This window comes from Pristiophorus japonicus, chromosome 26, assembly GCF_044704955.1.
Source record: "Pristiophorus japonicus isolate sPriJap1 chromosome 26, sPriJap1.hap1, whole genome shotgun sequence".
Lineage (NCBI taxonomy): Eukaryota > Metazoa > Chordata > Chondrichthyes > Pristiophoridae > Pristiophorus > Pristiophorus japonicus.
In genome coordinates this window covers 13,883,201-13,909,288 of record NC_092002.1, presented here as the reverse complement: position 1 = coordinate 13,909,288, position 26,088 = coordinate 13,883,201, and the positions used below count along the sequence as shown (strand labels likewise).

The 26,088-nt window shown below is 46.7% G+C and overlaps 1 protein-coding gene across 2 annotated transcripts in view; it reads right to left on the bottom strand.

The window, feature by feature from the left end:
- Positions 1-1,131: 1,131 nt before the first annotated feature.
- The window catches only part of LOC139239089 (uncharacterized protein DDB_G0280579-like), a 28,892-nt gene continuing 3,935 nt past the window's right edge, over positions 1,132-26,088 (bottom strand). Inside the window, exons 1-4 of one of the 2 annotated variants that reach the window (XM_070867608.1) lie at positions 14,667-14,852; positions 11,068-11,150; positions 7,469-7,543; positions 1,132-1,250 (exon numbers count right to left, since the gene is read on the bottom strand). In XM_070867608.1, coding sequence (XP_070723709.1) covers positions 1,149-1,250; positions 7,469-7,543; positions 11,068-11,150; positions 14,667-14,670 — 264 coding nt within the window. In that variant the 5' untranslated portion in view covers positions 14,671-14,852 and the 3' untranslated portion in view covers positions 1,132-1,148. Of the gene's footprint in view, positions 1,251-7,468; positions 7,544-11,067; positions 11,151-14,666; positions 14,853-26,088 lie in introns of those variants that run through there. The other variant, XM_070867607.1, reaches the window with a different exon arrangement.

The following is a 26,088-nucleotide window of genomic DNA, read 5'->3' as shown; positions in this document are numbered from 1 at the left end:
GAAAGTACTCCCACACTGTTGTTAGGGAGGGAGTTCCAGGATATTGACCCAGCAATGATGAAGGAACAGCCAATATATTTCCAAGTCAGGATGCTGTGCGACTTGGTAGTGATGGTGTTCCCAAGCACCTGCTGCCCTTGTCCTTCTAGGTGGAGGAGGTTGCGGGTTTGGCGAGTTGCTGCAGAGCTTAGTGTAGATGGTACACACTGCATTACTCTACTATATGTTTACACATTGGGTAATAGTCACAATCCTGAACATATGCTATACTTGCATCAATCCACTGTGCTGGAATCAGGCCTAGATAGAATGGAAGGACCTATTTCCCCTAGCAGAGAGGTGAATAATTAGGATACATAGATTGACAGAATTAGAGGGGAGGTGAGAACTTTTTTTTCCCACTGAGGGCAGTAGGGGTCTGGAACTCACTGCCTGAAAAAGGGCAGTAGAGGTAAAAATCTTCACTTATTTTAAAAATAAAAAGTACTTAGATATGCACTTGAAGTACTGTACAGGGCTACAGACAAAGAGCTGGAAAGTGGGATTGGGCTGGATAGCTCTTTTTGGCCAGCATGGCCACAATGGGCTGAATGGCCTCCTGTGCTGTAAATTTCTATGATTCTAACTTAGGCGGTCATTACTGAGGGAGTGCTGCATTAGAGGTGCTATCTTTTGAATGAGGTAGTAAAATCAGCTCCAGTGAGCACAAAATTCCATGGCATTATTATACCAGTAGAAACTGCTGGTGTCTATGGGACCTTGCTTTGCCCACAGTTGCTGCCGTGTTTGCAGATACAAGCGAAGGATTTTTGAAGCACATTGGCTGTAAATCCTAAGGATGTTACAAACCGTGTCTTCAGATTCCAGAGCTAGACTGGAAGTTTTAAGGTTGTATTAAAAAGAAATGACAACACACAAATGCTGTTTATTCAGATTGATTTTTTAATTGTTAAAACTTACTGTAATCATAGAGTTGGATTATAAAAAGTACATATTTTAAAATCATGCACTTTATGAAAGCAGTGACTGAAGTGATTAAGAGAGCTTATTTTTGCAACAGACATCCAACAACCATCATTTTTCTATAAATGCTATCTCTTGCTCACTAAGACATTGGACACAAGTCAGTCACTTCAGTTTTCTTGCTGCTATTTTTTGCAATGTTTGTGCTTGTCTTTCTTCTCCCCGTGCTTGCTCTTTTTGTCTGCACTCTTGTTTTTCTTCACCTTTTTTTTCTTTTCCCCGCCACACTGTTGGGTGAAAAAAGGCGGCACGTTAATTAAAACCGCACGTTCTCAAAATAAAAATCACTTGTGCCCAGATCCCAGCCTTGGGAACACTGGGATGGTTGTGAGCCCCAACAATGCCTGAATGAGCAAGGCCCTGAACAGCAAGGTAATTACTCCCTTTGGCCCATGTAGAAATAGCAAGGCCCAGCCCAATGTTCAAACACTCAGCAACTTTGTAAAGGGACAGGCTGATTTTTTTTAAATTCCCCATCCATCATAGGCGGTCCCTCGAACGAGGATGACTTACTTCCACACCAAAAGGGATGAGTTCGCAGATGTTTCAACGCAGGACCCAATATTCCAGTCCTGAACTCCAGGGGTGGAAGATACCGGTGTGTGGTGACCGTTGCACACCAGCCACCACACGGGCTTGACAGAGCTAGGTCTTGGTCCAGTGGCGAGGATTAACCAGGACAACTGGAGACTTGCTCTGCTGCACAGACCCAGTGTGCAGCCCTCAAGCAGCCTTGCTGTAGACACTGAGGGAACATGGAGGAGCACTAGGTGTGGGAGGGGGTTAAAGGCAAGGGGTGGCAAGTGTGAGCAGAAGTCTGAGTGAGGACTTTGCCCACCATGGACAGGTGTCATCATCATGTAAATAGATTCATGGTGGTGTCCTCCATCCTGACCCAGCTGTAATTAACAGATGCAGTAGAGACAATGTGTTGGACATTTCTGCCAAGTATGACTCACCGATACATGGGAGTGATTGGGACGCCCATCATCAGACTTTGCACAAGGATTTAGAGCCATTGAGCCTGGGATGTAGTCATACTACACATAATAGAACCCACTCCTTTATTCTTCAGATGATGCTCAGCCCAGATTTCCATTACACTTCAGTGCTCATCACTGCTGCTGTACAGAGAAACACCAGCAGTTTCCTGGAGGTTTCTACTGCTCCGCTGCCATAACAGCAGATCACTTGTCATAACTTGTATTTATAAAGCCCCTTTAACATAGTAAAACACCCCAAGGCACTCCAGGGGCAACTTGACAAAACTAGGAGATATATATTTGGCAGGTCAGTTATGCTTCAAGGAGTGTCTTAAAAAGAGAAAAAAAAAAGAGGCAGAGGGGTTTAGGGAAGGAATTCCAGAGCTTCAGGCCTAGACAGCTGTTAATGGAGAGTCCTGAAGAAGTTCCCAGCAACTGAAAAAACAGGGGAAAAAAGTGAATGATCAAAAATTGTACCAACAAAATTACTTTTCCAAAAGTTCATCTGAAACACCTCCTCAATTTGTTCCATTTGAAACTATAAATATATCTTTCCTGTATAGTTGGCTCTAACACCCATGGAATAAACATGGGTAACAGTCAAGTAATAATGGATTTCGGCTAGCCAGCACATCCTGCTCTACATCGCGAGACATGGAGGGATGTTTGCTCAAGGTTAGAACGTAGAAACTATTTCTTCCAAGGCTAGAATGTAGAAAATACTTCTTTTAACCATTTTGGCTTTAAGATCCAAAGTAGGCAAGGCACAAGGAAGACAGCTCAGGACTCCCAAGCTTTCCAGCACGAGCTGACAAAATGTGCGACGGCTTCGAGGTGGGCGATGTCATCAAGACCCAGGTCGTCATACGCTCCTGCCCACGCTCCATCGGCGGGTACAGCAGGAGCAGGAAGGACGTGGCAGACTTGCAACAAGCGATCGGGGCGGATGAATGATGAGGGATTGTGGGTGATCATGACGGAGATTTGGTGAATGTTTGGTGCGGAGGTGCAGTGAATGTTTGTGGCAGAGGAGTGGCGAGATATCGTGGCACAAGTGAGGGTACGGGGCCCAGAAGAGCCAAGGGCCCACCCACACTGCGATGTGCGCGCACTAGGTCCGAAGGGCCGAATGGCCTACTCCTGCTCCTATTTTCTATGTGCAACAGAGCAGGTCTCCAGTCCTGGTTAACCCTTGCCACTGGCCCAAGATCTAGCTGTCAAGCTCGTGTGGTGGCTGGTGTGCAACAGCCACCACACTTTTTTTTTTTTAAATCCACGCACAGGCATCTTCCACCCCCACAATTGGAGTTCACAACTGGAACATCAGGTCCTTCATTGAAACACCCGTGAACTCATGGAAGCAAGTCATCCTTGTTTGAGGGACCGCCTAGGACAACCCAGTACAGTTTAGAAGCCATTTGCAGCCAACTTCTTTTCTCTTGCCTCTGGGTTCCCATTCATTTCCTCCAGAATGTTGACCATGTCAGAGTTAAGTGTTGTACCCCTTTCTCACTTGCTGAGCAAATGTTGGCCAACTCGCATTCAGCAAAAAAAAAACTTGGCCAAATGGAACTAATTAATTAATGGAACTGCCTCTTGGGAGCAACTGTTTAGCCTTCCTGTGGCAGCTAACTATGCAGAATGGCATTTTAGGAGCTCATTCTGGAGAATCGGAAAGCAGAGCTGTATCTCCCCTCATGCTGTGCAACATGTTCCAGCATCCTAGAGCTGTGCTTGAAGCAAAAGATGGGATGAGATTGTGGCCAACACTCCCAGTGCAGTATGGAGGGAGCGCTGTACTGTTGGAGGTACCGACTTTCAGATGCGACATTAAACCAAGGCCACGTAAAAAGATCCCACTGCACTATTTTGAAGAATAGCAGTGGAGTTATCCCTGGTATTCTGGTCAATATTTATCCCTCAAATCAACATCAAACAGATTATCTGGTCATTATATTGCTGTTTGTGGGAGCTTGCTGTGCGCAAACTGGCTGCTGCGTTTCCTACATTACAACAGTGTCTATACCCCTCTCTTTCAAGATTGTGCAATGGGTCACACACCCAAGTCCCAGCACCTTCTGGCTTCAACAAACAGACTTTCGGCTCGCAAGCAAACATCACAAAGCAGCCCTGCTAATTATTAGTTTGAACGCTGTCCAAACCAGTTTTACTGGTTTAACGGCCTAAACCCTAGCAACTAATTACCCATGCCATAAATAAAACCAGATAATGCAGCCAGGTGCATCAGAGACTGCTGTAGGATTAGATTACATCCTATTACAAAGCAAAAACAGAATGACATTCTGCAATTTGTTGAGCACACCCAACCATGCCTGGAGCATTTTGTGGTATCGGGTAACAGAGGCGATTTTAATTTCCCTACACAAAAGTCAAGCTCCAGATGTTGAACACAACAAATTAAACAGAGGGACAAGCAACTTGTTATGTTGAGTTATGGAAATGTTACCTGCCCACCACAATACAGGGTGCATGGTATGTTGCAGATACATCAACATAGCTTGGATGTTGGGTGGTGTTAATCAATGGCAGGACTAGGGTCGAGCACAGGGGAGCAGGTGTATTAGGCACTGGATCCCAAACTGGAGTTCTGTCATAAGGGGAAAGAGTATGAAATAAAGCAGAGAAATGCAGTAAAGTGCTAGGATCTTCCCATTCAATCAGGCTGGATGGGTTTAAGGGGAGGCAAAGATGACAGACGTGTCCCTGCTGAAAGATGGAGCCCTCGCCACCGCCCAACGTTTTCGGAACTTCAAAAACACACCGATCATCATTCGCTGGTCACCATTGGGTCACTTTCCTACTGTCTGTCCCACCTGTGACAGGGACTGTGGTTCTCATATTGAACTGTTCAGCCACCTAAGGACTCATGTTAAGAGTGGAAGCAAGTCTTCCTCGATTCCGAGGGACTGCCTATGATGGGCACCATCAGGTCACAGGCAGGAAAATGGGTTCAGTGCCAAGAAAACTGAAAAAACTAGTATCATGGCACAACCTTCATAACTTGAATATATCTTTGCTACCTCGTTTTTTTTTTTAAAAGTATGAAGGCCGCACACTTTGTTTGGACCAAAACATTTGAATATTCAAAGTCAAGTCTATTATATATAGCTTGATATGTGATGCTGTTTATTTTATGATAAAAAAACATTTTAATTTGTGCTCCACCAAAATCATGTGACAGATTCCCCCAGATAGCCACATGGGCAAAGACACTTGTCCCACTTTGTTCATCAGTCTGAACTGGCGCAAGTGGGAAAGAGTGGATGATGTGCATTTCCAATCCCAACTGGGTTGTCAATGATCTACTCAATGGCACTTAAATAGCATGGGTGAGTCAAGCAATCAATCAATTGCAAAACCCAGAGAGTTAAAATGAACTCAAAGCTTTTGGCATTCAAGGTAAATCTTGGGAATAGATATGAACTTGGCTGATGAATACAAAACATCAGGCAAGAGGGGTTGTTATGTTGAGATGGTGGTTTTGGGGGTGGGAGAGGGGGGGGGTGGAAAAGAAAGAAAGAAGAGTGAAGTAGTAAGTGGGAATGCCACATGGTTTGTTTGGTTTGGTGTTGGGACTGCTATGCTTTCCAATTCAGAAACACAAAAGCAAAGTTGTCAAAATTTGCAGCAGATGCAGCTCAAAAAAAGACAAATTTGGACAAAATATATACATGGGCCATCGGTGACAGATGAAATTCAAATGGAGCCAAGTCAAATGTATATAGGATGAAAGAAATGGGCATTGAACGGTTTTGAAATAGTTATGGATGAAGTTAAATAAAGGAGACCAAAGAATTTTGGACTCAGGCAACATGTCCAACCAATGCAAAGCAAAATCGACAGAGTCAATAGGATGTTGGACTACATGGACAGTAGAATGCAAGTCAGAGGACGTAGTAACCAAACTGTTCTGGTCAGACCACATTGAGTCCTGAATCCAGGTCGGACCAATGAGAAACAAGGGAGGTGGTTCAGAAGCTGCAAGAACAACCAGGCTCAGCCTGGGTGTCAAGGCATCAAGTTATGATGGGAAAAATTTGGGCTGGAAGAGAGGCATCAGAAGGGATTTTAAGGTTTATAAATTGTTACAGTGGAGTGGAGGTAGAAGATCAGCCATGATCTTATTGAATGGCAGAGCAGGCTCGAGGGGCCAAACAGCCGACTCCTATTTCTTATGTTCATCAGGGAAAGGGAAAGGTATATCTGGCATATTATTTTAAACCAAGAGCAGGACAAGGACAGAGGCTCAAACTGGTAAAAGACAAGTTCTTCAGTAATCAACAGTTCAATGGATAGAGATGGGAAGGTGAGAACTAATACAATGCAATTAGGGTTTTTACTGAATGGATGAGGAAAAGGTTGGGCCAAATGGCCTTCCTCACCTGTAGTTACCTGGTGACCATATGACTAACCCACCCATAAGAAAGATAGGCTTTGCAGGTAGGTCAAGATCATTTGCTCTTTGTAGTGTTTTAAATATAAATCTAGAGTATAACTGAGTACCTTGCATCAATCTCTACATTCCCATCGACAAATTAGTCTAACCAAGGCTAGATCACGATGTCCATTACTTGTATTCAATCCAGTCAATACCTCCCAGCTTAAAGCCCAACATTCATTAAAATACAGGCTGTTGGTCATGCATTGTACACATTGGAGTACTGCTTCATGGATGGGACAGTTGTGGAGGTACATCGGATCAGGACTGGTCAGTTTGCATGCCCAAGAGTGTCTGATCCTGCTTCAGGAGAGAACTCCAACCCATTGTCACACGTGGCATGGAGCGAGATCACCTCAATCCAACTACACCAGCATTGCAATGGTGCAAAGGGAACGCTGGGTGGTCTCCCCACACGAGGGGAAACAGCAAGAGGTCCCCATGGAACTCAAAATCAACATCGTGACACTGACAGGAGACCCGGCAGCAGACAATCCAGCAAACAGGTGGTTATGAGGGGTGAAGTGATGTCATCAAGGTGCAGGTCAGTGATTGGAGCGTGGGCAGATACAGCAGGAGCGGCAAGAGACTGTAGAGGGATGTGATCGGGGCCCAGGGGAGGCGCGAGTTTGGGGCTGGGGCAGCACGGGCCAGCCCACACTGTGCGATATGTGCACGCACTAGGTCCGTGCAGCAGAGCTGGTCTCCAGTCGTCTTGGTTAATCCTTGCCACTGGACCAAGACCTCGCTCGGTCAAGCCCGTGTGGTGGCTGGTGTGCAACGGCCACCCCACGTTAAAAAAATCCACGCACAGGCATCTTCCACCCTTCAGGATGTAGTTTGGGTCCTTCATTGAAACATCTGTGCACTCGTCCTTTTTTGGTGTGGAAGCAAGTCATTTTGGTTTCGAGGGACCGCCTATGATGACCAGTATGAGGAGGATGGAGGACAATGCCAGTGAACAAAGGCCACCCCAATTCAGAGTTAAAATGACCATCCTTACCTTGCCTTTCCCCTCACTGTCTGAAGAGCTGGAGCTGCTGGAGCTGGAACTTGATGAACCATCTCCCTTCTCCTTCTGTAAGGAAAGTAGAGCAGTCAGAATCAAAGCCCTCCCCAGTCATGTGGAATTGTTCCATTAGCAGACAGATATTTCATTTTGTAAACAGTCGTCAGCCGTAGCTCAGTGGACAGCACTCGGCTCCCGAGTCAGAAGGTTGTAGGTTCAAGTCCCACTCTAGTGACTCGAGCATAAAAAAACCTAGACCGACACCCCCAGTACTGAGGGAGTGCTATGTGGGAGCACAGTCCCGCATTTCTGAACTCTGCTTCAGCACACGGTCTGACATTTGGATTAAGAAAACAGGAAGATTGGAAGTTTTGGATCAAAAGAGACCATTAGATAATGTGGTGCCTTCAGCTATTGAAATGAGCAACTGGTCATTGTCTGTCTGTTAAATATTTGACTGTAACTTTGTTACTATTTAATGACATCTGTAGGTTAAGCAAGCAATGTTAAGTCTGTATGTTAAACAAGTCACAAAAGCAGTTAGCCTTGCTTGAACTCTTATTTCTTTGCATTTAGACAAAGACTTTTTCAGTATAAAGATGAGACTCAGACATCTGAGACACTGGACATTAAGATGTGTGTCTCAAGCAGCCATGGAAATCGAAGCAAGCTGCCTTTGTGAAGTGTTCAGTAACTTTCAAACTTGGTTTGTTTAGTATGAATGTTTAAATAAAAGACCTGATCCTGCTTTTACTAGAATAAAAGTGTGTGTAATTCGACGTTTAAAGCAAAGAGAGAGAGAGAGAGAGAGAGAGAGAGAGAGAGAGAGAGAGAGACACAGCCGTACAACATGCTACACACTCCGAGCTGCTGTCCGACCGCTCAGGTGGATGCAAAAGATCCCAGAGAACTTTAAGAACAGGGGAGTTGTCCCCAATGTCCGCTGCAAATTGTGTCCTACATCACAGCCAATGAAGTACTTTTGACATACAGTCACTGTTGTAACGCAAGTGCGTGTTGTAGTGTGAACACGGCAGCCAATTTGTCCAGTGACTGCAACTACTGAGCCAGGGAGGCAGGCAGAGAATCTGCTCTAGAGCACTGTGGTAGAATGTGCCTCAGACTCAATTTTGGGGTTAGCGTGCAGACATTAACAATCTAGACTCGCTCACAGAATGGTTGCTTGGGCAAAAGCAGCAGGAGCCCATGGAACCATAACCCAGAAGGAGGGAGAAAATAGTCACCAAGAAAGCCACAATATCCATTTAAATAACCCTACACTCTTCAGAATACAAGAGTCCATTTTGATAACATGCACTATGAGGCAATGTTCTGGGTCAACAAGATTGACATCAATGGCTATCATTTTACAGGGTGAGTCACAATATTTAATCAATGAGGGTTGGGAGAAAGTTACATTGTTGGGCATTGCCACCAACAAATCTGAACATTTGTCCTGGCGGTTAATTTGGGATTAAGATTGTGAAAGATTTGCATTAGTGAGAAAGAAATGAAAGGTTCGAGGAGAACTTACCTCATCGGTCACTGCACAAGACATGTTCTTGGACATTTAATCCCTGCTTTAAAAAAAATCTGGTAATTTATTTATTTAATTGCTGTTTGTTGGATCTTTGTGTGTGTAAATTGACTGCCAGTGAGACTTTTAAACCCACTTTATCATTGGCTGTAATGTGCCTTGGGTCAGAAGTCATGAAAGGTGCTCTATAATATAAATGAAACTTTTCACTTTTGTCCAAGTGACCCTGATAATGGCATGGAATGCAGGGCCTGAAGCTAATAAAGCTTCATTATTCTAGCCCTCTTTCAGTCTACTTTATTCCAGCACAACAAATGGAGAAAGGTGCATTATGTCTATTATTAATATACCTGGAGGTGTGGAATACAAAAAACGAGGGAATGTTGAACCTATGCATGAGCTTAACGGTTGCAATCAGAGTATGGTGTTCATTTTTTGGAAGCCCATTATAGGACGGATATAAACACAATGGAAAAGGTAGCGTGGATTCACTACAACAACTTGTATTTATATAGCATCTTTAACATCCCAAGGCGCTTCACAGGATATTAGGAGATAAAAAATTTGACATTGAGCCGCATAAGGAGAAATGAGGGCAGATGACCAAAAGCTTGGTCAAAGAGGGAGGTTTTAAGGAGCGCCTTGAAGGAGGAAAGAGAGGTAGAGAGGCGGAGAGGTTTAGGGAGGGAGTTCCAGAGCTTGGGGCCCAGGCAACAGAAGGCACGGCCACCGATTATAATCAGGGATGCTCAAGAGGGCAGAATTAGAGGAGGGGGAGACAAGTTATGAAGAGTCAAGAAATTTGGGGCTTTCCCCCCCCTCCCCCATTAGAATGGAGATGGTAATGGGAGTTCCCCAAAGCGTGATCTTGAAGATGAAGAATTAGACGGTAACTGGCGATGCACTGGGTTCCATTTTCAACTTGCCGCCACATGGTATATATAAAAAAAAAACTTAAGATCAGCCAACAATGGAACCAAACATCCGGCAACAGGGGGCCATCCCACATCGCCAGATTCGTACAGCATTGTTTTAAGGCGCTGCTGAGGAAGGGGTCAACTAAAGGGCACAAATTAAAAACTAAAAAACATCAGAAAAAAAAGTTGGAAAGTATTTTCCCCACAGTTTTGAATTCTTGGGCACAAATGGGTTGTGGAAGCAGAGTCATAAACTAGTTTTTAAAAACGGAATTAGATAACTGCTGCAAAGCCAGGAAAGGTAAGGAGGGGGGAGTAGACTAGGAGGCTCATTTGAGGGAGTGGGTCAGTGCCAAGTCATTAATTGGCTGAAATGGTCTGTTGCATTATCCGACACATCCTGGAATACCTCAAGCAAGAAGCTAGAGAGATGTCAAACCGGTTCGTCAACATAGTTCCCAGAGGTGTGGGACTGCCCTTGAAGCAGGTTCTCCACACACGAATGTTTTTTGTTTTCAGAAAACATAGTCTTGGTGGATGTGCTCAAACCAAACAGTGCAGGGAAATGAATCAGCAGCCTGAGCAGGTCAGAGCTAAAGGGAGTGGATGTCCCCATGGCTGATACAGCCCCCAGAGATTGGGCTTGAAATAAGTCTCTGACACTAACAAAATGTTTGGGGGGGGGGGGGGTGGGGGGGGGGGGAGGAGAACTATTGACAAACTGAGACCAGTTTCAAAGACAACGTAACAGAAACAGAAATTAGCTAAGCTGAACGCTGGCAATGGGAGAGTTAGAATTGGTCCCAACACCATCGGAGTGCAGGGGAAGGGGGGAGTTGGGTAGAATCGGTCCAGGGTTCCTGCCCCTGGCCACTGTCCTCTAACCCCTGGACCTCACTGGGTGTGTGGAAGGTTACGGATTGGTTCAGAAGCCGGTGCACCCCATGGTTGAATAGCCCATCACCACTCACTGCCTAAAACCACCAAGTGAAGAATAGGCATTTGGGCAAGGGATGAGAGCGCACCTTTACACCTAGAGACAGGGAGCAGAAACCCCCCCGCTTGCCCTTTTAGACGGATGGGCGAGGGCAGGAACATGGGAAGAAACCAGTGGAGATTAATATTAAACAGTCTGTTACCTTATGGTCTTTGACACACTTCTCTTTCTTCGCCTCGCACTTCTTCACATCGCTCTTGTCACTGTCCTTACCGCAGTCAAAATCTGATTCCAAACAAGGAGAACATTTCAAAAGTGGCTTGAACTTAAAAAAAGCCATCAGCAGTCCCTCAAAGCGAGAATGACTTGCTTCCACCCCAAAAAAGGTCACAGATGTTTCAATGAAGGATCCGAACTACATGTTGAAGGGGGAGATGCCTGTGCGTGGATTTTAACGTGGGGTGGCCGTTGCACACCAGCCACCACACGGGCTTGACAGAGCTAGGCCTTGGTCCAGTGGCAAGGGTTAACCAGGACAACTGGAGACCTGCTCTGCTGCAGAGACCTAGCGCACACACACACATTGCAGTGTGGGCTGGCCCGTGCTGCCCCTGGGGCAGGGACCTGAACTATCGTGAAGCAGCACAACGGACAAGATAAGTGTTGAAACAGAGGCTCAAGAATTATTTATTCCTTTAAAAGCGAGGGGTTCAGAGGACAACATGAAATAGGGCAACAGGAGTGAAGCTTGAAGGGTCGTTATTTTCTCGCCTTTCCTGACTCAGAGGATGTGGTGTCAGTACCAAGTGAAGATGACCCATGGGATGAACCTCAGTGTGGGTGGACTATTGAATTGCAGAAGGCAGTCCCAGGCCCCAAACAAATCCACACACATGCCTGCACTGCCCAATGCCTCCCCAGTCACCAGCTGTCCCAAGCTGGGCGCCAAAAACAAAACTGACCCGACATATTTAACATTAAACACACCAAAAAATTGCAGTGTGTTATTGGACAACACAAAAATTTTTTTTTAAAAAGGAGTAAAATGAGGCAGTGATGATGGACGGGCGGGTGCATGAAACGAGTTATGGCAAATGGATAGTATTTGGTCACTTCCAGCACCAGAGAGCCTCCTGCAAGGACATAGAGGGGGATTGATGTTCACCAGCGAGTGCAGGAACCACTCTGTTGAGTGAGTGAGTGAAAGGAAGGGAGATGAGAAAAAAAAAGTGACAGAAGGAGGCCATTCGGCCCATTGTGTCCGTGCCGGCTGACAAAGAGCTACCCAGCCTAATCCCACTTTCCAGCTCATTCTGTAGCCCTGTAGGTGCCCATCCAAGTACTTTTAAATGTGGTGAGGGTTTCTGCCACTACCACCCTTTCAGGCAGCGAGTTCCAGACCCCCACCACCCTCTGGGTAAAGAAAGTTTCCTCAACACCCCACTAATCCTGCCACAAATTACTTTAAATTTATGCCCCCTAGTTATTGACCCCCTCTGCTAAGGGAAATTAGGTCCTTCCTATCTAGGCCCCTCATCATTTTATACACCTCAATTAAATCTCCCCCCAGCCTATCCAATCTTTCCTCATAGCTGAATGAGATATGGGAGGAGAGAGAGAGAGAGAAAGATAGAGGAAGGAGGAAAGAGAGCGCGAGAGACCACCAATAGGACATGGGGAGTGGGTAGAGATGATGGCATTGTAGGTGAATTCTGTAGCCACACCCTGACAAAAACAAAAACAGGGCCGGGTTCACACAATGTGCACCATAGGCAGCAATCCAAGTCAAGCAGAACAAAACCCAAATAAAGCCAAGATTAAAAAAGGTCACAAAAGCCCCTCCCACTCCCGGAGGCTGAACAAGAAACCTCAAAAGCTGCCCAGTAATAGTGGGAGGAGGAAGCTGTTGGAGAACGGGCCACTCCCGGTGCCCACGTTAAGCACATCAGGCAGGGCAGAAATCTGAAACAGCCAGAGGCCCGGTTTAATCCTGCGTTGTATGCCTCGTTCCCATGTCATGGGAAGGATGATGGTGACATTGGGAGAGGGGCCGTGAACCCCCGTTGCCCAACAAAACACCATCGGTTGAAAGGAGACACTGCGGGAGTGGAACTTATTCTGATCCAGCATTGGCACATTTACCTGGAGATGCTGCTTAACTTGGTATCGGGAATGTCTGGGGGAGGGAAGGGAAGCTCAAATAGACAAAGCAAATGTAACGAGTTGAAGCGGAGGGCGAGGCGGTATTGGGATCAAAGGCCAATAAACGGAGTCATTTTAAAGAGGGAGTTGGATGGCACATTAGCAAAGGAAATAATTTAGGGGTGTGGGTAATAGTCATGCAGCGGATATTGAATGCTAAACCTAGCCAGGTGGGCTAAAAATGGACCATTACAACAGTGACTACACTCAAAGTACTTCATTGACTGTAAAGCGCTGAGACGCCCGGTGATCGTGAAACACACTATATAAATGCAAGTCTTTCTTTTCCAGTTCTGTACATCCCTAACTATTCAGACTCTTCTGCACTATTCTCTCCCTCAACAGCCTGATCGGTTCAGTAATTGAACAAATTCCTCACGTTCACTTTCCATCCCCGTGTGGACACAGAGACTGTTGGATCAGTACAGTTACTGAAGTGTTGCGAGAATGGACTGTACAGTCTTGCTCCTCAGTAACGGAAAGTAATCTTGAGCTATCTCGCAGGCAGGGAGCTCAGAACTCCTTTAACTGAACAACCTTCAGAATTCAGCATAAAACAAAAAAAGGAATCTGCCAGACTACTACATAGGATCACAGGATATACAGCACAGAAACAGGCCATTCGGCCCAACCAGTCCATGCCGGCGTTTATGCTCCACTCGAGCCTCCTCCTGTCTTTCCTCATCTAAATCCATCAGCATAACCCTCTATTCCCTTCTCCCCCATATACTTGTCCAGCCTCCCCTTAAATGCATTGATACTATTCACCTCAACCACTCCCTGTGGCAGTGAGTGCCACATTCTCACCACTCTCTGGGTAAAGAAGGTTTTCTGAATTCCCTATTGGTTTTCTTGCTGACTATCTTATATTGATGGCCTCTAGTTATGCTCTTCCTATCAAAATCTCTAATTTTATGCTGCTTTAAAAAGAAAGCAGATAAATGTCATACATATTTTATGAGAAGAGATGGAGAAGCTGGGGCTGTTCTCCTTAGAGCAGAGATTTAAAAATCGAGGTCTTCAAACTCATGGAGTTTTGATAGAGTAAATGAGAAAAAGAGTTTCCAGTGCCAGGAGGGCCAGTAACCAGAGGACACGGATGTGAGATAATCGGCAAAAGAAACCAGATGAGAATTTGGTTTTAAAAACACAGCGAGTTGTGGTGATCGGGAACGCGCTGCCTGAAAGAGCGGTGGGAGCAGATTCAATAGTAGCTTTCAAAAGGGAATTGGATAAATGTGTAGAGGGAAAAAAAATTGCAAGGACTATCTGGAACGAGCATGGGGAGTGGGACTAATTGGATCGCTCCCGACTGGATTTCTTTCAAAACCAAAAACCTTTGGCACACCCACCCTTCTGAGGCTCGATGGGCCAAATGGCCTCCTTCTGATGATTCTATATTACTAAAAGGAAAATGCAATATTAGTTTTAAGACAGCCCAGGGCTGCTTTCACTTATAGCAGTTCGCTAGTTTTAACACAAACTCCACAAAGCTACATACAAAGTTACCCGAAGATGAAATTCACATGCAGAGTTCCTGTCGAAGAATGAAATAGCTGGGACCGAGATACGGAGTATTGACCCATTATCAGCACTTACCCATAATGATGAAACACTTCTTTCACCCACTCAATCAGTCAGAGATCCCGCTGATGTAGAGACAAGAGTCACCTAGGTTTTTAAAAAAACTACTTGGGAAGATACTGTTCTTTGAAAAAAAATAATTGTGCCGGCTCAGTATGGAACACCTCAAGGCTCCTCAACTGAGAAATGCAGTGAAACAGACATGGAGTTTAGATAATGAAGGGAGGGGACTGAGGGTGTGGTCAAACTGTGGTGATTAGTGACATGTTCCTAACACCTGTCCAAAGTACAAACCAAGATGAGAAAATCGGTGCCTCATATGGTGACATGACAAAATGTTACTATAGAGACATTGCATTAAGCAAATCTAGGTATAATGTTAATTATATTGCCGCAATACACAGTACTAAAATATCAATTTTGTTCATGTATATTTAAAAAGTCAACATTTATAAACTCAATCATGTTCATTTGATTGGTGGGGGCGTTTCTTTGCTTAAATATGTGAAGGATTTGCTTGGCTGATTTCAGAGCAATCTCGCAAACTGCCGCTCCCTCTTCGTGCTTTGAATGGATGCATTTTTCAGAAAGGTGGGTGTGTCAAATGTTTTTGGTTTTGAAAGAAATCCAGTCGAGATTAGATTAGGAGTGACCCCCCCCTCCCCCCCCCCAAAAAAAAAAACAGGTTCAAAAGTCTTGGCTGGTCTTAACCAGTTTGGGGCAGCAGAAAGGCAGAGGCGTAGTGATGGGTTGGGCGTGTGGCACAGTATGTGAACTAGAAAAAGGTAGCAGCACCAATTTGACAGGAAGGGGGAAGGGGGGGGAAGGAAGAGAGAAGGCAAATAAAGGACCCAAGAGAAAAATAATGGAGGTCGACGTAACAGGCTGGAGCTAAAATCTACACTGGGATGGACACCGAGGGAACGCAGGTCGTGGCAGAAATGAGGAAAGATGTGAAGTAAAAGCAGAATTAATATTTCAGGTCGAAGACCTTTTGTCAGAAGTGGAAAAAAGGATGGAGATGTAACTGGGTTTAAGCAAGTAGAGGCAGGGAAGGGGGCAGGGTAGAAACAGATAAGACCAAAAGGGAGGTCTTCCCTTGCAAATCACAAAATTCTTGGCACAAAGGCTGGACATTTGAGAGTTCAGTTGAGAGAGAATCGGGAGAGAGTTTTTTTCCCCCGGGGTGGACATAGGGTTTGGGGCGGAGCGGGGGGGGGAATGGAATGTTTGTAGGAGAGCGATACGAAGTGGTCAGAGATCGCCTTATCTGTGATTGACATGATGGGAGGAGCAAGGCCACGAGAGATGGCAAGGTCGAGGGTGTGGTGAGTTTACATGGAGGGAGAGATTAAGGATGGATAGGAGGCTAGTGAACTCAGGAGAGAAAGCATGATGACTTGAGATGGAGGTTGAAATCACCAAGGATGAGAAGTCATTGGGTGGAGGCTGAGGGAGAAAGCAGTGAAGAAATATCAATAATAAAATGTTTGTGGTACTTCGATGGGCGGTAGAGAACGAGAACTTTAAATGAGAAAGGGGTGAAAGAAGGAGAGATGCTCAAAGGAGGAGAAAGTGCCGGGAGTAGGGGTCAGACCAAGGTGTGATTTGCAAGGGAAGACCTCCCTTTTGTTTGTGCCTCCCCTCCCCCCTTTCCCGGCCTCTGCACTTGCTTAAACCCGGTTACATCTCGAACCTTTTCCACTTCTGACAAAGTCTTCCGACCTGTCACAAGTCCTGCCACCTTTGATAGTTCAGAGACGTTGCCACTCTAACGCCAACCCATCACTACTTGTTGTGTATCTGTAAAGCATGCACTCCCATGTTCTGCCACCAGGGAGCTCATCCCCTGAAGTGCCAAGGGATCCCAGCATCCCTTGGGAGCACTGTATATAAACCTGTTCCTCACTCTGGAGTGTCTAATTAAAGACTGAGGTCACGGTTACTTTAACCTCCGTGTGCAGCCTCATCTGTGTTAGGAACACAATAACTGGCGACGAGAATACGAATCCAACGCAAAGATGCAGCAAACTGTGGGCATCCTGGAGAAGTTCTCGGAGGGCGAGGACTGGGAAGCCTATGTCGAACGGCTAGACCAGTACTTCATCCAGCTCGTTGGCTACAGAGAAGGAAGCGCTGCAAAAAGGAGAGCAGTCCTCCTCACGGTCTGCGGGGCGCCGACCTACAGCCTTGAAGAATCTTCTGGCTCCAGTGAAACTCACAGATAAGTTGTATGAGGAGCTGTGTACACTGGTTCGGGAGCATCTTAACCCGAGGGAGAGCGTGCTGATGGCAAGGTATCGGTTCTACACGTGCCAGCGATCTGAAGGTCAGGAAGTGGCGAGCTACGTCGCTGAGCTAAGGCGACTTGCAGGACAATGAGTTTGATGGCTACCTGGAGCAAATGCTCAGACTTTTGGACTGGGCATTGGCCACAAGACCATCCTATGAAAACTTGACTGTAGAGACACCGACCCTCAGCAAGGTCATTGCGATAGCACAGGCGTTTATGTCCACCAGTGATAACACCAAACAAATCTCAGCACACAAGTGCTAGCAATGTTCATAAATTAATGCACTGTGTTTGCGAGCAGGAATTTACAGGGCAGAACCCACGAGTCTGCAACTGCCAGCAGGCTTCAGGTGACCCAGATGACGCAGAATCCCCAACAAAGGATGAATGCAAGGCAATTGACACCTTGTTGGCGTTGTGGAGGCTTCTATTCAGCCTATTCATGCCGCTTCAAAAAGGATATGTTTGCAAGAGCTGTGGAACAAGGGGACACCAACGAGCTTGCAAACAAGCTGCAAGCTCTGCAAAACCTGCTAACCACCACGTGGCAGAGGAAAATCGATCCATGGTGGATCAAAGCAATTGCGAGCCTCAGAGAGGAGGCAGATGCTGAAGTACACGGGGTGCACACATTTGACAAAATGTCCACCTATAATGCTAAACATAAAATTGAATGGCTTACCTGTAGCCATGGAACTGGACACTGGCGCTAGCCAATCCATCATGAGTAAAAAGATGTTTGAGAGATTGTGGTGCAACAAGGCATTCAGACCAGCCGAGCCCCATCCACATGAAACTGAGAACGTACACCAAAGAGCTTATCACTGTCCTGGGCAGCGCCATGGTCAAGGTCACCTATGAGGGCACGGTGCACGAACTGCCACTCTGGATTGTCCCGGGCGATGGCCTCACACTGCTTGGAAGGAGCTGGCTGGGCAAAATCTGCTGGAACTGGGATGACATCCGAGCGCTATCACATGTCGATGAGACCTCATGTACCCAGGTTCTAACAAATTTCCTTCCCTTTGAGCCAGGCATTGGAAACTTTACCAGGGTGAAGGTGTGGATTCACTTGGATCCAGAGGCATGACCCATTCACCACAAGACGCGAGCGGTACCTCACGAGGGAGAGTGGAAATCGAGCTGGACAGGCTGCAACACGAGGGCATCATCTCCCCAGTGGAATTCAGCGACTGGGCCAGCCCGATTGTTCCAGTACTCAAGGTGATGGCACGGTCAGGATTTGCAGCGATTATAAAGTAACTATTAATCGTTTCTCGCTACAGGACCAATACCCGCTACCTAAGGCAGATTACTTATTTGCGACGCTGGCAGGAGGCAAGATGTTCACCAAGCTCGACCTGACTTCGCCCTACACGATGCAGGAGCTGGATGAGTCTTCGAAGGGCCTCACCTGCATCAACACGCACAAGGGACTGTTCATCTACAACTGATGCCCGTTTGGAATTCGGTCGGCTGCAGCGATCTTCCAGAGAAACATGGAGAGCCTACTCAAGTCAGTACCACGCACGGTGGTCTTTCAGGACGACATATTGGTCACGGGTCGGGACACCGCCGAGCACCTACAAAACCTGGAGGAGGTCCTCCAGTGACTGGATCACGTAGGGCTGTGGCTGAAGAGGTCGAAATGTGTCTTCATGGCAACAGAAGGGGAGTTTTGGGGGAGAAAGATCACGGCGGACGGCATTCGGCCCACAGAAGCCAAGACAGAGGCTATCAGGAATGCACCCAGGCCACAGAACGTCCTGGAGCTGCAGTCGTTCCTGGGACTCAACTATTTTGGTAACTTCTTACCGGGGTTAAGCACCCTTTTAGAGCCCCTACATGTGTTATTGCGCAAAGGTGAGAACTGGGTATGGAAAAAAAAAAACAAGTAATTGCTTTCGAGAAAGCCAGAAACATTTTATGCTCCAACAAGCTGCTTGTATTGTATAACCTGTGTAAAAGACTTGTGCTAGCATGTGACGCATCGTCGTACGGAGTCAGGTGTGTATTACAACAAGCTAACGTTGTGGGGAAGTTGCAACCTGTCGCCTATGCTTCCAGGAGCTTGTATACAAGCTGGCCTCCAAGGTCTGTTCCTCACTCTGGAGTGTCTTATTAAAGACTGAGGTCACTGTTACTTTAACCTCCCTGTGTGCAGCCTCATCTATGTTAGGAACACAATGTGTTGGAGCACCCCTGTGAGCGAGTGGGGTCTTGTGCGGTAGCTAAGCAGTACTCGGGACAGGCTGGTTTGGAGTGAGCCTTCTGTGACTCGTTTAAGGCTCTGTTTGATGGTTTGTACTGCCCGCTCTGTTTGCCCATTGGAGGCTGGTTTAAACAGGGCCGAGGTGACATGTTTGATCCCATTGCGGGTAAGTGGAGCTGAGTCCACGGCCAGATCAGCCATGATCTTATTGAATGGCGGAGCAGGCTCGAGGGGCTAGATGGCCTACGCCTGTTCCTAATTCTTATGTTCTTATGTAATACCTTCCCAAACTGGTTGAGACCAGCCAAGATGTGCGAACCTGTTTTTTGGTGGGAACTCCCATCTCCTGATTTGATTTCTTTCAAAAAAATCAATCAAAACCAAAAATCTTTGGCACACCCACCCTTCTGAAAAATGTTTTATTAAAAAAGAGGAAGCAGCAGTTTGCAAGACTGGTCTGAAATCAGTCGAGCATTGAAGCCCAACCAGATGAACATGATTGATTTTATAAACTCAGACTTTAACAAACATTAAAGAAATTGATATTTTAGTACTGTGTATTGCTGCAATATAATTATTATACCTAAATATGCATACAGTTTTGGTTTCCATATTTACAAAAAGGATATACTGACTTGAGGCAGTTCAGAGAAGGTTCACTAGGTTGATTCCGGGGATGAGGGGGTTGACTTATGAGGAAAGGTTGAGGAGGTTGGGCCTCTACTCATTGGAATTCAGAAGAATGAGAGGTGATCTTATCGAAACATAAGATTATGAGGGGACTCGACAAGGTGGATGCAGAGAGGATGTTTCCACTGATGGGGGAGCCTAGAACTAGAGGGCATGATCTTAGAATAAGGGGCCACCCATTTAAAACAGGGATGAGGAGCAATTTCTTCTCAGAGGGTTGTAAATCTGTGGAATTCGCTGCCCCAGAGAGCTGTGGAAGCTGAGTCATTGAATAAATTTAAGACAGAAATAGTTTTTTTTTTTTAAATCGATAAGGAAATAAGAGGTTATAGGGAGCGGGCAGGGAAGTGGAGCAGAGTCCATGATCGTATTAAATGGTGGAGCAGGCTCAAGGGGCCGTATGGCCTACTCCTGTTCCTATTTCTTATGTTCTTATGTAGATATACTTAATGCAATCAGCAATGTCTCTATAGTAACATTTTGCCATATGAGGCACAGATTTTCTCACACTGGTTTGTACTTTGGACAGGTGTTAGGAACGTCACTAATCACCACAGGTTGACCACACCCTTAGTCACATCCCTTCATTATCCAAACTCCATGTCTATTTCACTGCATTTCTCAGTTGACAAGTCTTGGTGATAGAGATATATATCTATCAGGATCTCTGACTGGTGGTTAAGGGGGTCATGTATTCAACTGTCATTGTATTCCCAGGTATAAACTGACCTAAGTTGTACACCACCCAAGAATATAATAGCAACAGGAGCAGGCCCTCGAGTCTGCTCCGCCATTTAACACAATCATGGCTGATCTGATTATGGACTCAGCTCCACTTCCCTGCACATGGGAACATTGACCACTAGGTGGTGAACCTGTGGGAGACACTCCTAACCTGGACTTTCAGGTATAACAGGGGAAGCTCCACCCACCATCACTTCAGTGCTGGCTAATGAAGGACTGGTCACAGAGTGACCTTCTCTCAAGTATGGGCTGTATGTGCATTTATACTGTATAGCAAGGACATATTATTGGCGATGAGAAACGTAGATTTAAACCACGCGAGCACAGCCACTAGCAGCACAGACGAGAGGTACTGTGTTGGTGATGATTGGGACGATTTTATTGAGACTACAGCAAAGTTTCATCACGAAGGAATGGCTGGGACAGGATTCGGCCGACAAACACAGGGCTCATCTCCTGACGGTTTGTGGATCCAGGACATACTCCCTGATGAAGGACCTTCTAGCGCCAGAGAAGCCAGCAGACAAAACTTTTGAAGAGCTCAGTAAGTTGATCGGGGAACACTAAACCGGCAAGCAGCATGCATATGGCGAAACACCAGTTTTACACGTACCGGCAGCGAGAAGGGCAAAGCGTTCCAGACTTCGTGGCAGACCTCTGGTGACTGGCAAGCCTATGTAAGTTCCCAGATGCATGCAGAGCGGAGATGCTGCGAGACTTTTTTTTTTATAAATTGAGGGCATCGGACACGCTGGGGTTTTCAGGAAACTGATCGAGACCAAAGACTTGACCCTGGAAACGACAGCTTTGATAGCCCAGACATTTATCTCAGGGGAGGAAGAGACCAGAATGATGTTTGACAAAAATCTTGGCTTAAATGCAGCAAATGGACATGGAGTCAACATTGTTAATACAGGACAGTTCTCCAAGCAGGCAGGGGCAATCGGACATGCCCGAGCATGTAGCTGAACCCTTAGGGGGAATTCAACAGAGACAATGGCTAGCTGAATGGCGATTCATGCCATCGCAAGGGACAATGCAGCCAGTAATGGGGCCATCAACACCTGTCAATGGTGCGCTCAAGGACAGTTACAGAGACAGTCAGAGACGATCGACTGGTAATGGACCTTTTGTTTCCAACAATGGCTCATGTAGGTGGTGTGGAGGCAAACACAGCCAGAGCTTGCAGGTATCAGCAATATACCTGCAGAAACTGCAAGATCAGGGTCACTTGGGACATATGTGCAGGAAGCCTGCAGCCAGGTTGATGTACGAGGAGGACGGGCCCGATGTAAGCGCTACGAGGCCAAATAAACATTGGAAGCGGAGTTCATGTGGAGCACATATACAGTTCATACGCCAGGACGCCACCGATAATGATGAAAGTGCTCCTCAATGGCATCCCAGTATCAATGGAGCTAAACATGGGGGCCAGCCAGTCCCTGATAAGTATCAAACAGTTTGACAAGTTGTGGGCGTCCAAGGCCAGGAGGCCAAAATTATTGCCGATTGATGCACAGCTCCGGACATATACAAAAAGGAGATTGTAACCCACAAAAGGTTCGGAGAACAGGTTGCCACTCTGGATTACCCGGGGGAACGGTCCCGCATTGCTGGGGAGGAGTTGGCTTGCTGTCATGAACTGGAAATGGGGCGATGTCAATGTCATTTCTTCTGTGGAGCGAGTATCATGCTCACAGGTCCTGGACAAATTTGACTCACTATTTCAACCCGGCATTGTGGACCAAGGGAATGATTCACATAAACCCAGATGCCAGACCAGTACACCACAAGGCCAGGGCAGTGCCATATGTGACGCGGGAAAAGATAGAAGGCGAATTGGACCGCCTGCTAAGGGAAGGCATCATCTCGCCAGTCGAATTCAGTGACTGGGTGAGCCCGATTGTGCCGGTGCTCAAGGCGGATGGATCGGTCAGGATATGTGGTGATTACAAGGCCACCATCAATCATCACTCCAAGACCAGTACCCGATACTGAGAGCGACGCTATCCGGTGGCAAACTTTTTTTCAAAATTGGACCTGACCTCAGCTTACATGATCCAGGAGCTGGCGAGTGAGTCGAAGAAGCTGACCACCATCACGACACACAAGGGGTTGTTGGAGTACAATAGATGTCCGTTCGGGATTCGCTCGGCCGCCGCGATCTTTCAACGAAATATGGAAAGCCTCCTCAAGTCGATTCCAAGGACAGTGGTTTTTCAAGACAACATCCTCATCACTGGTTGCGATACTGAAGAACACCTCCACAACCTGGAGGAGATGCTACGCAGACTGGACCGGGTAGGTCTGCGACTGAAAAAGGCAAAGTGTGCCTTCCTAGCTCCAGGAGATAGAATTCCTGGGGATGAGTAGCAGCAGACAGGAACAGACCTACTGCGTCCAAAACAGAAGCGATCCAGAGAGTACCCAGACCCCACAACACAACGGAGCTGCGTTCGTTCCTGGGGCTCCTGAACTATTTTGGTAACTTTCTTCCCAAATTGAGCACGCTGTTAGAGCCGCTCCTATGCAAAGGTCGTGATTGGGTCTGGGGGGGGACAGCCAGGAAAGGGCTTTTGATGGAGCATAACAAATTGCGTGCTCTAACAATCTGTTAACGCTATATGACCCATGTAAGAAACTTGTTTTAACGTGCGATGTGACGTCCTATGGGGTCGGATGTGTGTTGCAGCACGTTAATGCCAAGGGTCAGTTACAGCCAATAGCTTATGCCTCCAGAAATCTGTCCCAGGCAGAAAGGGGCTACGGGATGGTAGAAAAGGAAGCGCTTGCATGTGTATATGCAGTAAAAAAAAAAATGCACCAGTACTTGTTTGGCAGGAAGTTTGAGCTGGAGACAGATCACAAACCCCTAACGTCCCTTTTGGCCGACAACAAGGCCATAAATGCAAATGCATCGGCCTGCATACAGAGGTGGGCACTCACGTTAACCGCCTATGACTATACAATTCAGCACAGACCTGGCACCGAAAACTGCACCGATGCACTCAGCAGGCTCCCACTAGCCACCACCGAGGGGGCAACCGAGTATGCTGCTGAGATGGTCATGGCTGTTGAAGCTTTCAAAAGCGAAGGCTCACCCGTGACAGCCAGTCAGATCAAAGTCTGGACTAAGAGACCAGTTACTGTCTTTAATCAAGAAATGTGTTGTTAAATGGGGACTGGGCAGCCATGTACGGAGCATGCCCTGAGGAATTTAAACCATTTCACAGGCGCAAGGATGAACTCTCAATTCAGGCCAATTGCCTACTGTGGGGAAACCGAGTAGTCATGCCCCAGATGAGCAGAGAGGTGTTCAGAGAACTTCACAGTGAGCACCTGGGCATTGTCATGATGAAGGCAATTGCCAGGTCACGTTTGGTGGCCAGGGATAGATGCAGACCTGGAACTGTGTGTTCGCAGGTGCAACACGTGTGCCAAGCTGAGCAATGTGCCCAGGGAAGCCCCCCTTAGCCCCTGGTCCTGTCCTGCCAAGCCATGGTCATGCATCCATGTGGACTACGCATGTCCTTTCATGGGAAAAATGTTTTTGGTTGTAGTAGATGCCTACTCCAAATGGATCGAGTGTGACATTCTTAATTCAAGCACATCTTCTGCCACAGTAGAAAGTCTACGGGCAATGTTCGCCGCCCATGGTCTACCGGATGTCTTGGTCAGCAACAATGGCCCGTGCTTTACAAGCATTGAATTCCAGGACTTCATGGCAGGAAATGGTGTCAACCATGTCAGAACAGCACAGTTCAAGCCGGCCTCAAACGGCCAGGTGGAGCGAGCAGTGCAGATAATCAAACAGGGGATGCTCAGAATCAAAGGGGATTCCCTACAAAGCCGCTTATCACGCCTCCTGTTGGCCAACAGATGCCGACCACACTTGCTCAGAGGTTGCACCCGCAGAGCTGCTAATGAAAAGGACGGTCAAAACCAGGTTATCCTTATACACCACCATGAAAGAAATTGTTGAGAGCAGGCGCCGGTCACAATGTGACTACCATGACGGGAATGCGAGGGTGCCTCAGGCCTGAGGCACCGCAAACAGCAGACACTCAGGCCAGCGCCCAACAACCGGAGCCCCAACTCAGGCGCTCTACAAGGGAGCGTAAACCACCAGAGAGACTCAACCTGTGATCCCAATAAGACTTTGTGTGGGGTGGGGGGGGGGGGGGGGGGGGGGGAAGAGATGGAGGAGATGATGTCATGTATTCAACTGTTATTGTAACCCATGTATAAACTGACCCAAGTTGTATATCATGAGAACATTGACCACTAGGTGGTGAACCTGTGGGAGACACTCCTAACCTGGACTCAGGTGTAAAAGGGGAAGCTCCACCCACTTTCATCACTTCAGTGCTGGCTAATAAAGGACTGGTCAGAGTGACCTTCTCTCAAGTATGGGCCTCGTGTGCATTTATATTGTATAGTAAGGGCATATTAAAGCAAAATAACTAATTATGGGTAAGTGCAGATGTTATGCAGGTGTATATTCATTCACAGGATGTGGGCATCGCTGGCAAGGCCGGCATTTATTGCCCATCCCTAATTGCCCGCGAGAAAGTGATGGAGAGTCACCAATGCAGTGATCTGCTATCCGAGAGCAGTTGAGAGTGAACCACATTGCTCGAGTTACATATTGGCCAGACCAGGTAAGGGTAACAGATTTCCTTCCCTAAAAAAAAAAGACATTAGTCAACCATATGGGTTTTTTTCAACAATCCTGTAGATTCATGGTCCTCATTACTGATACTAGCCTTTTAATTCCAGATTTATTTAATTGAATGTAAATTCTCCCAGCTGCCACAGTGGGATTTAAACTCATGTCCTCAGATCATTAGTCCAGGCCTCATATTACTTGATTAGTAATCCAAAGCACTATGCTACTCACTTGGATAAGCCCACAGCTTCCTTAGGAGCCTGTTGGCATTCTCTGTAGGGCTCTTCGAGGTATCCTGCCTCCTTATAAGTAGCCACCTTCCTCTTCCTGCCCAGTTCACCCGTCGCTGGGGGCTAATCTCGCCAACCTCCTCCCCATCCCACTCAGTCCAGCCACCACTGCCGCCTGGGAATCTGCCAGTGGATCAACAAACACTGCCCCCTCTTGGTTGGAACTTCCCTCCAGACGGTTCATTGACCATGAATTCCATGGCCTTATTGTGGGACTCACTTTTCCCCACCCCTGTAACTGGCCACTATTGTGTGTTAGACTGAACAATAAGCATCACAGCTGATCCTAGTCTAGTCCTCAACAAAGTGACATAGCTTGCTCACCACCTTAACCCTTGGGGCTGATATGAGTTTGCTCTGCACAAACCAGGAATCGAATTTAAGAATGCCCTGATCTGTATAGGGCATTGGAGAAACGTGCTGAGCAACAAGGGGACTCTGCAATAGGTTAGCCTCTAATGATGTAGGAAACATAAAAGAGGCTTTAAAAATTAATGAACTTTTTGCAATGAATTATTTATAATAATATTTAATAGCAC